This window comes from Acipenser ruthenus, chromosome 21 (assembly GCF_902713425.1).
Source record: "Acipenser ruthenus chromosome 21, fAciRut3.2 maternal haplotype, whole genome shotgun sequence".
Classification (NCBI taxonomy): Eukaryota; Metazoa; Chordata; class Actinopteri; order Acipenseriformes; family Acipenseridae; genus Acipenser; species Acipenser ruthenus.
The window spans coordinates 15590222-15604722 of record NC_081209.1 but is presented as its reverse complement, the minus strand read 5'-3'; the positions used below and the strand labels follow the sequence as shown (position 1 = coordinate 15604722).

The following is a 14501-nucleotide window of genomic DNA, read 5'->3' as shown; positions in this document are numbered from 1 at the left end:
TTACATTCAGAACAGAAGGTAGGACGTACTGTTTAAGAAGAGGATTATAAATGCCTGTTTATTGGGTGACATAGTAACATATTTAAAACACATGGAACTGCAGCTGCTATTTTCACCCACTAGCATTATTCTTGGACTACCTATGTACTGTATGTTAATTTAGGGAAGGTGGTCCAAGAACAGTGCTAACCAGGGACTGTGATAACAGTCAGCTAATGTTATAGAAAACATATATATATATATATATATATCTATATATATATATATATATATATATATATATATATATATATATATATATATATAAGAATCAGTCCTTAGAAATTCTGGCATGTGATTTGTTAAAACCTCATCACATGACCAAAAATAGATCCAACTATTGCCCCGTGACGCTGTAGTTTATTTTGATGCTGAACATCCTTCCTCTCTTCACACAACAAAGCAAAATGGCGGACATCAGAAAATGAATAAACAAAATACACTACAAAACAAAGATGCTGCAAGCACTAAAATCGTCATAAAAATGCCGCTTTCAGTGTTTTCTGAATTCCTAAAATTCAAACAAATCCAACTTGAATAAATAGGACATTCACAAACTCAACAGACTACTCGAGAATTCTATGCTGCAGTGAGAAAATCAGACGGACAGTTCTATTCCAAATAAACTTTAGTAACTATGCACTATGGACTTCAAACACATTACTTTCTTGACTGATTCATAAAACATGGACTGCAGACCTCGACTCATAGTGGGAAAATAAAGGCCCCTCGGGAAGAACTAGTTACCTGTGGCTTCGGGGATTGTAGTCCCCTGGTGATAAAATAGTTCTTCCCTCGGGGACTGTAGTTTCCCGGTGTACACCTCCTCTCCAGTCCATATTTAATCATATTTGTCAATTAATCTCAGTTAACATCAGCGTTTTTTTTAACATGTGTTAATCGCATTGTCTCGAGCTTGTCAGCACACAGTAGTTTAATCCCGGTCGCGGCAACTTTGGACTGAGTGTCTGAGTGCAGTTATTGTTTAAATAGACAGTCAGGTACTGAACCGGGTAATGGAGCAAAGCACTAAAAATGAATGGAAGTTTTATTTTTTTTAATGTTCTGACGGCTCACTGGACAGAAAGACACTTACTTGTCTACTGTCAAAGTGAGTTCCAGTATCACACATGAGTACATCTAGTCTGCTGTGTGCTGAACACACCTTTACTTCTCAAAATACAATAGCAGCAGCTCTTCTGCTACAGACAATAACAATACAACAACAGATTAAACCCACCAGTTTCGACAGAAATTCAGCATCTCTGCAAGCCCATGAATCAAGCTAAGTATGATAAGAAGACTTTTTTTTTTTTTAAAGGAGTAGGCTGTGTTGCTGCTTTGTGTGTGTGTGTGTGTGTGCGTAGTATGTAAAGCCTACCAATTTTTCTACTTAGTTTGCAGTTTTTGGATAGGATTTTAATTTTCTTCAAAATTAACAGTTAATTTCACAGACATGCTTACTGTAGCTACATATTTATAATTTTATTCAAATTATAAATTAATTTCAGTCCACAATCACATTTAAAAACGGATCTCCTATTTATTGTGTTTTCTCATCTCTGTATGCAGCTTGAACCGCACATTTTATTGTGTTGGTTGTATTTGTAATTTCTAAATTGTTGCCCCTAGTAAATTCTGGTCACGGTCTCAATGGGTACATTTCCTGGTTAAATAAATACATAAATAAATGCATTTTAAATGATTTTATTTACAATTATGGATAATAATAATAATAATAATAATAATAATAATAATAATAATAATAATAATAATAATAATAATAATAATAATAATAATACATTTAAATTAGATGGATGTAGTAATTGTATCAATTTAATATACGTAAGATTATTTTTTTTAATCGCTTGACAGTCCTAAAAATATATATATATATATATATATGGAAAGACAGATTTATGTTTTCCTTTCTGAAATAAGCTAATAACATTTATCATTTATATATTTTCAAGAGGTTATTAGAATCTTGTTTTTTAGCAGTTTGGCTGCTCAGTAACAGTGCCTACAACAGTCACACACCATTCCCTCTCTAGAAGTGTTGTAATGTACAGCAGTTACACACCATTCCCTCTCTAGAAGTGTTGTAATATACAGCAGTCACACACCATTCCCCCTCTAGAAGTGTTGTAATATACAGCAGTCACATACCATTCCCTCTCTAGAAGTGTTGTAATGTACAGCAGTCACACACCATTCCCTCTCTAGAAGTGTTGTAATATACAGCAGTCACACACCATTCCCTCTCTAGAAGTGTTGTAATATACAGCAGTGCACTAACACATTTCTCTTAAAATGCCAGAATAAATAGTCACACGTTGGACCTCCTATCTGAAATGCTATCTGCAGGCATCATATTAAGTGATAAAAGCAGAAGACATGAAGTCAGGGAACAAGGAGCCATTTACTGCGGTGTTGAGACTGAACTGAGTTACTGCAATAGGAACCCTGTTACCCCCCTTTTAACATGTTGACAATGTATTTGAAAGGAGATGGATTAAAAGTGCGGGGGCTGTTTGACAGGTCTTAGCAGCAGGTTTGTTTAAAGGTTTGTAAATTATTATTATTATTATTATTATTTATTTCTTAGCAGACGCCCTTATCCAGGGCGACTTACAATCGTAAGCAAAAACATTTCAAGCGTTACAATACAAGTAATACAATAAGAGCAAGAAATACAATAACTTTTGTTCAAGTAAAGTACAAGTTTGACAAACCACAATTCAATAATACAGCAGATAATAGTGATAGTTACATCAGGATATGATTAAATAGTGATAGTTACATCAGGATGTGAGTAAATACAAAGTACTACAGGTTAAAAACTTGGCAGATTACAGTATTCTGAAGTACAGGATTAAATGCAGTAAAATAGGGGCTGATAAGAGCAAAATAAAGCACATAGCATGAAGGGTGATAGTGTCCCAGGATACAAACAGAGGAGTTCTACAGGTGCTCTTTGAAGAGGTGAGTCTTAAGGAGGCGCCGGAATGTGGTCAGGGACTGGGCAGTCCTGACATCTGTAGGAAGGTCATTCCACCACTGCGGAGCAAGGGTGGAGAAGGAGCGGGCTTTGGAGGCAGGGGAGCGTAGCAGTGGTAGAGCTAGTCTTCTAGTGCAGGCGGAGCGGAGAGGTCGAGTGGGGGTGTAGGGAGAGATGAGGGTCTGGAGGTAGCTGGGTGCAGACTGGTCAAGGCATCTGTAGGCTAGTACAAGAGTCTTGAACTGGATGCGAGCGGTGATCGGGAGCCAGTGGAGCCGAGCGGAGTAGTGGAGTAGCGTGGGCGAAGCGAGGCAGAGAGAACACCAGGCGGGCAGCAGAGTTCTGGATGAGCTGGAGCGGACGGGTGGCGGACGCAGGGAGGCCAGCCAGGAGGGAGTTGCAGTAGTCTAGGCGGGAGAGTACCAGGGCCTGGACCAGGAGCTGGGTAGCATAGTTGGTGAGGAAGGGTCGGATTCTTCGGATGTTGCTCAGGAAGAATCGGCAAGTGCGTGCCAGAGTGGAGATGTGCTGGGAATAAGAGAGGCAGGGGTCCAGGGTGACTCCAAGGTTCTTAGCTGAGGAAGAGGGAGAGAGTGTGGTAGATTCCAGAGGAACAGAGATGGAGAGATCAGAGGAGGGGGAGGAGGAGGGAAAGAAAAGGAGGTCAGATTTAGAGAGGTTGAGTTTGAGGTGATGCGAGTGCATCCAGGAGGAAATAGCAGACAGACAGGTAGAGATACGGGAGGAGATGGTGGAGTCAGAGGTGGGGAAGGAGAGGAAAATCTGAGCATCATCAGCATAGAAATAGTATGAGAAACCATAGGATGCGATGAGGGGGCCCAGGGAGCGGGTGTAGAGAGAGAACAGGAGACTCCAGTTAAGAGAGGGTGAGGTGTGGAGGTTGCTCCACGCCAGGTTACCTGGTAAGTGCGGTTGGAGAGGTAGGAGGAGAACCAGGCCAGAGCAGTGCCAGAGATCCCCAGGTCAGCAAGAGATGATAGTAGAATAGAGTGATCAACAGTGTCAAAGGCAGCAGAGAGGTCGAGGAGGATTAGGACAGAGGAGAGAGAGGCAGCTCGGGCACATTTAAGTGAGTTGGTGACAGACAGGAGGGCGGTTTCAGTAAAGTGAGCAGAGCGGAAGCCAGATTGGAGAGGGTCAAGCAGAGAGTGGTTGGACAGGAAAGCAGAGAGCTGGCGGTGTACAGTCCGCTCGAGGGTTTTGGAGAGGAAGGGTAGGAGGGAGACAGGATGGTAGCTCTGGAGGGAGGTGGGGTCGAGGGTAGGTTTTTTGAGGAGGGGAGTGATAGAGGCTTTTTTGAAGGCAGAGGGGAAGATACCAGAAAGTAGAGAGGTGTTGAGGAGGGAGGAGATGAAGGGGAGTAGAGCAGGAGCAGCAGCTTGAAAGAGGTGAGTGGGGAGGGGGTCCAAGGCACACGTGGTGGGTTTGTGACCCTGGAGCAGGGAGGAAAGGTCAGAGTCTGAGAGGGGCAAGAAGGTGGAGAAGGAGGGTGAGTTAGTAGGGGTTGCAGTGGGTGTAGGAGTTGGAGCGGGAGGGGGTGCGGGGGAGGGAGAGGTGTTAAAGAGTTTGCGGATATCTGAAATTTTAGAAGAGAAGAAGGAGGCAAAGTCATCAGGGGAGATAGAGGAGGGAGGAGGAGGGGGGGAGGGTTTAGGAGGGAGGAGAAGTTAGAGAATAGTTTACGTGGGTTGTTAGTGGAGGCTTGGATTACAGATTGTAAAGCAGAGCCTTATCTCTCCAGAGCTGACAAAACTCTGCCCTCCCTCCCCCCAAATTAAATCGGACCAGTCTCGGCATCATCAGATCAGCCGGCAGCCGGAAAATTCAGCCGTCAATCAAAGAGGCTCCTGATAAGAGCGAGGCGGTCGCGACTCAGGAAGCCAGCGCTGCCTCTGAGCTGACACCCAGGTAATAACTTACTGGCAGGAGCCAGACACCCAGACACGTCAGCACCAACCTGAGACTGAGGCACACAGGCAAATTCAGCACTAACGCTACCTTAAAGGAATGATAGCCAAGGCTTGGACAAGCCGCTTCCTTCCTTCTAGTCAAAAGTAAACATAGATTTTTTGTTTTTTTAACAGCAACTTTTAAAAAACAACTGTAACAGAAATAGCTTACCTTTTAATTTTAACATGCAGACCTTGTCCAATGTGAAGAAAATAATCTCAACCCTGAAATTTAGTTTTGTTAAATACATGTTCTGGTTGGAAATTGAGAATTTTACAATATCCTTTTCATTCATGTCTATTTACACACAGCTGTGGTGTTGGTATCGCATGATGTACATTAAAAGATCAGAAGGATCGTTCTCATTTACACTGTTGACAGGTTAAGCACCTCAGAGGAACGACTGCAAGAGCTGCAAATCAGGGCTCATGCTTCTCCAGGACTGTCCTCTCTTTAGGCTTTGCATTACCAAGTGTATGCAGGGGTATCTTTTCTGCACAGAAGGCTTCAGTTAATTTGAAGCTTGTTTTTTATTAAATTTGCTCCCTCCACTTTCATGACATTGTTTGGAAATGGCTCTGCTAGTTGCTTAGAACTTCATTTCTCCTCATTTTACAGTTCTGTGTCAGTATTCACCTTTATTTGACGTTTGCTAACTGCTTTAACTTTGCACTGAAACCAATTAAAAAAGATGCAAACTTGTTTACAAATTTCACGTTGTGGAAACAAATATCAAAATTCATGGGTTCAGTTACTGCAGTGAGCACCGTGGCAAAATCACATCCCTAACGATAATGCACCCATCCACCTACCTCTGTACACCAATTGCGTGAAATATTACTGAATAGATTAACATCCCACGACACACCTTTCAGCATTGTGTGGAGTCTATACCAAGTAGTCAAGGGCAAACAGTGGTTTAACCCGGTATTAGGTACAAGTGATAATAAAATAGCCATGCTGTGTATTTGGGGAATGTAGGTTATGATGTCCTACTTTTACATGGCAGTGTCAATGCGGTATTTAAATCCTTGGCAGGAGATACTATCATTGATATCACTTACCATAGGAAATTAATACATGCAGAATGCATGGATGGGACATTTCTTCTGCATTTTACCACCCAAAAATGTGTCTTTGCAATGATGACTGTAAACACCAGTACCGGGGTTCCTACCATTATTTTTCAGGTGTACAGTTTCAGTGTTATTTCTTACAGGTTTCGTCAGCTTTGATAACCCATCCAGCGCTCAGGCAGCCATCCAGGCCATGAATGGCTTTCAGATCGGCATGAAGAGGCTGAAGGTGCAGCTCAAGAGGCCAAAGGATGCCAACCGCCCATACTGACCCCTTCATGCTTCAACCAGGTAGGGCAGCTCCTCAACCACCCGTACTGACCCCCTCACGCTTCAACCAGGTAGGGCAGCTCTTCAACCACCCATACTGACCCCTTCATGCTTCAACCAGGTAGGGCAGCTCCTCAACCGCCCGTACTGACACCTTCACGCTTCAACCAGGTAGGGCAGCTCCTCAACCACCCATACTGACCCCTTCATGCTTCAGCCAGGTAGGGCAGCTCCTCAACCACCCATACTGACCCCTTCATGCTTCAGCCAGGTAGGGCAGCTCCTCAACCACCCATACTGACCCCTTCACGATTCAGCCAGGTAGGGCAGCTCCTCAACCACCCATACTGGCCCCTTCATGCTCCAACCAGGTAGGGCAGCTCCTCAACCGGCCATACTGACCCCTTTGTGATTCAGCCAGGTAGGACAGCTCCTCAACCACCCATACTGACCCCTTCACACTTCAGCCAGGAAGGGCAGCTCCTCAGAGATCTGAGCAGTCAGCTCAACTTAGAGGTTGTTTCTGCTGCATGTAGTTTCGAAACAATAGCAATGCATAAAAAATGCACATAACATATTGTAATTGTTTATGAACAACATAATCCCAAATAAGCCCGCTATAAAACAACGATGGTGCTTTGTATGTATACGTTTATTGGTTATGCAACGTAAGCAAAAATGCATTGATTTCTCTTTAAAAAAACGTACACTGTAATTACACATGTAGTATAGTTTCACATTGTGTTTATAATGCCACCATGCTACCATGTTACAACCATGTGGTAATCTGAATATTCATTTGATTTACTAGAGCTAATTCCAATATGATGTAGTAATATTAAAAGAAGCTTAAAAAAATTTCTTCAATATTTCCTTTTTTTATAATTTCAAGGTTACACAACATGATAGTCATGGTGTCAATAACAGACTACAACACAGCCCAAAGCTTGCAATACAATCAGTATCACTTCAGTTATTACTAGACTCTTCCCAGCAGATTTAGAGACAATTAGTAGTAATAGTTTTTCTTAGATAACCAATATATTTTAGACTGCAGTCTGTCAACTTTATACCACCATATCAGCAAATAAACACACAGACCTTCAACACAAGTGCTGAGCGATTTAAAGGAACAATATATACCAGATTCACTGAGTCAAATCACCCTCCCAAATCTCCATTCAATACAGACAAATTAAAACCAATTCTGCCAATGTAGGTCAGTTCAAAACATTCATGTGAACAGATGCAACGTAGAAAACCACAGATTCTAGGAAAGGTTAGATATTTAGGGCTATTGTTAAACACCTGTGTGTTGCTTTTACTATTACAGAAAGGCAGCGTATTTTTGATTGAATATACCCAAAGTGATGCTTTATCAGTTATTTTATGTGGCATTGTAATATGAGTGTGTTTGACATGGAGGTTTCTTCTTCCCCCGAGTCCTATTGGAGCACAATATGTATGTAAAGCTCTGATTATTTAATCAATTCATTTTTAAACATGAGTGAAATTAGGGGTTAACAACAGGGGTGTTTTTTAGATTAATCCAAATATATATATATATATATATATATAGACAGGCTCCCTTGAGAAAGATATGTACAACATATCGAAACATTGGGCAGCTGGCTCTTTGAGCTAAATATATATATAGGTTGTGGAAAAATGCTATAAAGTAAGAATGCTTTCAAAAATAGACATGTTAATAGTTTATATTTATCAATTAACAAAATGCAAAGTGAGTGAACAGAAGAAAAATCTACATCAAATCAATATTTGGTGTGACCACCCTTTGCCTTCAAAACAGCATCAATTCTTCTAGGTACACTTGCACACAGTTTTTGAAGGAACTCGGCAGGTAGGTTGGCCCAAACATCTTGGAGAACTAACAACAGTTCTTCTGTGGATTTAGGCAGCCTCAGTTGCTTCTCTCTCTTCATGTAATCCCAGACAGACTCGATGATGTTGAGATCAGGGCTCTGTGGGGCCATACCATCACTTCCAGGACTCCTCCTTGTTCTTCTTTACGCTGAAGATAGTTCTTAATGACTTTCGCTGTATGTTTGGGGTCGTTGTCATGCTGCAGAATAAATTTGGGGCCAATCAGATGCCTCCCTGATGGTATTGCATGATGGATAAGTATCTGCCTGTACTTCTCAGCATTGAGGAGACCATTAATTCTGACCAAATCCCCAACTCCATTTGCAGAAATGCAGCCCCAAACTTGCAAGGAACCTCCACCATGCTTCACTGTTGACTGCAGACACTCATTCGTGTCCGCTCTCCAGTGAACAAACTGCCTTCTGCTACAGCCAAATATTTCAAATTTTGACTCATCAGTCCAGAGCACCTGCTGCCATTTTTCTGCACCCCAGTTCCTGTGTTTTTGTGCATAGTTGAGTCACTTGGCCTTGTTTCCACATCGAAGGTATGGCTTTTTGCCCACAAGTCTTCCATGAAGGCCACTTCTGACCAGACTTCTCCGGACAGTAGAAGGGTGTACCAGGGTCCCACTGTTTTCTGCCAATTCTGAGCTGATGGCACTGCTGGACATCTTCCGATTGCAAAGGGAAGTAAGCATGATGTGTCTTTCATCTGCTGCAGTAAGTTTCCTTGGCTGACCACTGCGTCTACAGTCCTCAACGTTGCCCGTTTCTTTGTGCTTCTTCAAAAGAGCTTGGACAGCACATCTGGAAACCCCTGTCTGCCTTGAAATTTCTGCCTGGGAGAGACCTTGCTGATGCAGTATAACTACCTTGTGTCTTGTTGCTGTGCTCAGTCTTGCAATGGTGTATGACTTTTGACAGTAAACTGTCTTCAGCAACCTCACCTTGTTAGCTGAGTTTGGCTGTTCCTCACCCAGTTTTATTCCTCCTACACAGCTGTTTCTGTTTCAGTTAATGATTGTGTTTCAACCTACATATTGAATTGATGATCATTAGCACCTGTTTGGTATAACTGTTGAATCATACACCTGACTATATGACTACAGAATCCCTGCCTTTGTGCAAGTGTACCTAGAAGAATTGATGCTGTTCTGAAGGCAAAGGTTGTCACACCAAATATGGATTTGATTTAGATTTTTCTTCTGTTCACTCACTTTGCATTTAGTTAATTGATAAATATAATCTATTAACATGTCTATTTTTGAAAGCATTCTTACTTTACAGCATTTTTTCACACCTGCCTAAAACTTTTGCACAGTACTGTATATATATATATATATATATATATATATATATATATATATATATATATATATATATATATATATATATATATATAGTGCCTTTAAAAAAAAGCTAAATATGAATTTAGTAAATCCTGTGGTTGTCGTAAATTCTTGGTTGTGAAATATGCAGCTTCTCCCAACTCTCAGAAGACACAGGGAGACCTAGATCTCTTGGAAATCATAAGAAGAGGCTGAGTTTAGTAATATAATGGTGTGTCTTCTCACTGTAAATACAGTCCAGCAGCTGTGCCTTTCCAGAGCTTACACCAACAAGCAATGCAGCAAGTGATCCGTACAATTCACAGCACAAACTGGAAGCTCTTCTGTAGGTTCATGTAATACACAGTTCACCGTCTATTATGGTATATCTTTTGGGAAGCAAGATCAACTGCACATATTAAATTATTACAAATCATGCTTTAATAAAAAAGAACACAATACAATATAACTTTATGTATATAACTTTCATAACCAAGAATTTGAGATAACGTTTACTAAATGAAATGATAAGCTCTTGTTTTTGTAAACCGTATTGTCTGGTTGAGTCACTTCTACACTAAGTTTGCAGTCTTTGGCTCACTACTAACCTCTGCAGAGGAAAGGAATGCTGCACTAGCATAGTGATACACACCACTTCAGATCCAAAGACACCAAGAATACCGCTGTGCTTTCTGTCACTAACCGCTTTGTTCTGCTTGGGTTTCGCCATGAAGCCAAAACTGTTTTAGGAATACAAAGAGCTAATGGAGAGTGTATTTGGTCTAATTGTATTCATTCCATTTTACTCCTGTTGTGTTCTGTCTGATGTGTTTTTGTCTGTCTCGTCAGCTAATTTGCCTTTCTTTGTTCAGTGCTATTGTTGAGAAAAACTAGGATTCAACTTAATCAATTTCAACATAATATAGTCTGTTTCAGTGAGAACCTGTATTAACTAGACAGTAGCACTGCAGTCCAGCTAGGCCTGAGTCCATCGACAGAGCCCAAACCCATGTTAGCGGTGTGCACTAACTCCTGGTCCGAGGGAAACTCCAAAAGACCAAACTGTGGGAGTGCATAGGTTCTGGAACTAGTCTGAACATGCTCTTAGCTTATGAAAGTACAACAAATAGTCTGATCTGATATTTTCCAGAGCTTCAGATCTCTTGAGCAATGTAGTCATGTATTCTTCAGTCAGTCCCATTGCTTAGAAGGAGGGTTAGTAAGACAGCTGTGGATTTTACAAGACTGACCAGCACAGTGGTTCCCAATCTGGAACTCCAGGTCCACTCGTCCAGGAATGTATTTCCTGGTTGTAATGCATATCTGGATTAGAATGGATCTTGAGGGCCAGTTGGCCTGTAGTTTAACCACTATTGTTAATGAATGATTCTGTACCAATACAGGTCAATGTAATAGCAGCTTCCCTAAATTAACAGAGGGAAGGATTCTGTTTTTTTTTTCTGATGGGTCATTTTAACCACCAAAGGATAGAAATTCCACAACATCTTTTCTTCTTTTGCACCCAACCACCTCCAAACCAGGCAGGGCCAATCATAGCTCAAGATGGCCTTCCTCTTGCCTAGCAACCCTACCTGTCATGGGGGACAAACTCCCAAACCTGTAAGTTGAACCCATGGTGTCATTTGTTTTGGATGACGTCATGTGACGGGACTGTGACTGCGTTGCATGACGTGACGTCGAGTTTCTATATTTTATATATATATATATATATTTTTGCCAATTGTGAAGTGCAGTTGATTAATGCCTTAGTAGTTATAGCTGTTGTAAGTAAATCTGAAGTGCTGATTGGTTGATCATGATCTGACGTGAACTTTGACCCTTTTGCTGTTGTAACGTGAACTTGTGTGTTTGTGTGGAATTCAATGTATATGATATTATTTAATATATATAGATCAATAAATTGCTTTTAAATTGTTATGATTTGTATAACTTTATCATTTATGCAAGATGCTGATGCCCGTTTCTGTTAGCTCAAGAAGTTTGATTCAGTTTTGCAAAAAAGGACCTTTTTCATCCCTGAGCTCATTTTCTCTACAACTAAATATGTTTTTACAGCTGCCCTGTATGTATGGGCTCAGTCCATTTGTAGAGAACTCTGGCATCCAAAATAATGGGCCAAAACATTTCATTTGTGTTATTTAGTTACACCCCCCTTTCCTCCCCTTTCACACATAGACAAGTCTTGGTGTACTTCACATGTTGTATAATTTTAACTGGATACCAATTATTTAAAATATCGCTCTAGGAATCCATTCAATAAATCTGAACTGTAAAGGACCCCAGTGCTAGTTTGCACATAGTGTAAATGTAATTAACCTTGTTATAATATTATTGTCACATCCTGTGTTTTTGCGGAGTGCTTCCATGTTAATGAGCACAAACCGATCAGAGGGATCTTGACAGGTTTTATTGCCAATCATAGAGTTTGTAGCAGTGTAGCTGCTCCTTTTTCCAATCAGTTAGGGGCCCATTTTAATGTAATCATAGACGTGGGTGTAAAATGGAGGAAGACAGTGTAAAATGGAGACTTGCCTAGTTACAGTAATGCCAGATTACAGGAGACTACTTCAGAAAACATTCATGACAGCAACCCTTATAAATGTATAAAATAGTTTATTACAATAATATGTTATTCTACACTGTACATATGCATATCTGACAGTTTCTGAAGTAGAAAATACGTCTGAATTCTATATATTTTTCTATATATTTTTTCACTGTACAAGTACTTTCTTTTAGATTATAGCAATATATTTTCTTTTAAATAATTGCACATCTAGAGGCTTGGGGTTAATTGTAAACCATGAAGAGTTTTTGAGTGCTACCCTGTCACAGAGACAGTCTGGGCTTCTGCCTGTTATAGGTTATTCTGCTATCAATTCAGCAACCACATTCATTTGAAAATGAAATGGCCTTTTCTCAGCAAAGTGGAGCGTTAATACAACTTATTTTTCTCAAAGCAATGAACCAACTAGTTGACATCAGTAACAATAAAGACGGGGTCAGGGCTATTTGTGGAACTGCTTCAGGTCAAAAGAATATTAATGAACGTAGGGTACACCTATGATACTGTGATAAGCCCCAATGCTCCGTGGTATAAAGGGATACCTTATAAAGAGGGAGCATATTTCCCAAAAATATAGAAGGTTCTCCCGTTAACCACTGGTTAAAACTCTAAAATACGATACCGCCAGATATATGCATATTTAAAAAAAAGTGAAACAGTAGAGTCAGTAAGCCCTTGTGAAAACATGCCATTGGAATGCCTGATGCCAAACAAATCTACTAGTAAGCAGTGCCTCTTCCTGCCTGTGCCCTTCCACCATGAAAAAGGTCCTTTTAGTGCAAGTCACATGTTTTAAGTTCCTACAGGCCAACCCTGATAAGACTGCATGATTCCTATTGAACATCTTTCCCATTTTCTAAATGCCCACCGCTGCCTTGACCCTTGAAAAGATGACACTTGGGACAGCTGTGAGGGTGTGTCTACCAGGGTTCGCCTTTTCCTCTTGTGCCTCTATTGTATTGTATTGGTTACTCTCATAGATACACCCCAGGTGTGTGCCTCAAGATGCTGGAACACTTGCAATGAGCTTGCACTTCAACGCTACTCAGCATGCACATGTGCACAGATACACAAAGCCCATATGAAATGAACATATATGTGATGGGGTTGAAAATACTGCAACAATTTGAATTTTCAGAGCACATTTTCTCTTACTAAATTTGAAAATTACTGTTAGTAAATAATACAATTGGTGCTTCTATAGTTTAAAGCGACTGTACCTTTGTTTAACAAGATATAAAATACTGAAGATGTTCAAGGTTTGTCAGGAGAGGGTTTCAGAACTCCCCGAGACATCCAGAACTCTTTGATGAACTTGTTTTTATTGGTCTCTGTATATCTCTGGAAATATAAGTCACATTAAGTCTATTCTTTAGGTTTCATTCTAATCTTTTGGAGTTTTGTGTTACAGCTACTACTCAATACTACAGATTCTTTTCCGAGGTATACAAGCAAAAAACAGACAGAACATGTCCATTTTCAGCTTTGAAATACTACTGAATTAACACACTTCCAAAGTTTTAATTAACACCTGGTTTAATTAAAGGAAAAATACATGCCTGTGAATTCTACATTAAAACTAGAACCGACCACTAGATTGATATATTTGAAGGTCGTTTAAGGACTATTAACATGGGATTTTCAGAAGACAGGTGGGAAATATGAGTATTTTTCAATATAGCTCTTAGAATTGTTTTTGAAGTTCATCGGGTACACCAGAATATAACCATCATCTTGTTTTAGTCATCACATCCTGATGACTTTTAAAAATCTCTCCTGCGGCCTCAATAGACCTCTCAATTCATGTCTAAACTCAATTGCACCCAGTTCCCCACAATTTACACCAGACCCCTGCAACACTGCCCCAAGTGGATATAAGAAACATATATGTTAATAGCTGAATGAATGTGATATATCTTCTTACATCCTGTGTTGCAGGGGTCAGACACTGGAGAGCTTTAGACTTTGGATTTTAAAAAGTCACCATGATGTGATGACTAAAACACAAAATTGGTCAACTCTGATATGTCCTACCCGTACCAAGCTCCCCTTTAAAGACTAGATACTTATTGAAATTAAATATCATATGGGAGATACTGAAATTGAAGAAGGGTACTATGAAAAAGACATAGGAGTTTTTGTTGACTCAGAAATGTCTTCATCTAGACAATGTGGGGAAGCTATAAAAAAGGCCAACAAGATGCACGGATATATTGTGAGAAGTGTTGAATTTAAATCAAGGGAAGTAATGTTAAAACTTTACAATGGATTAGTAAGACCTCACCTAGAATATTGTGTTCAGTTCTGGTCACCTTGTTACAAAAAGGATATTGCTGCTCTAGA

General features: G+C 40.3%; 1 protein-coding gene across 4 annotated transcripts in view; it reads left to right on the top strand.

Moving 5' to 3' along the window:
- LOC117427629 (CUGBP Elav-like family member 4) overlaps nucleotides 1-14501 on the top strand; it is a 263697-nt gene that overhangs the window by 223731 nt on the left and 25465 nt on the right. For all 4 annotated transcript variants that reach the window (XM_058994865.1, XM_058994863.1, XM_058994864.1 and 1 more), the window contains exon 12: nucleotides 6231-6378. In XM_058994865.1, the coding sequence (XP_058850848.1) occupies nucleotides 6231-6358 (128 nt within the window). In that variant the 3' untranslated portion in view covers nucleotides 6359-6378. The remainder of the gene's footprint in view (nucleotides 1-6230; nucleotides 6379-14501) is intronic.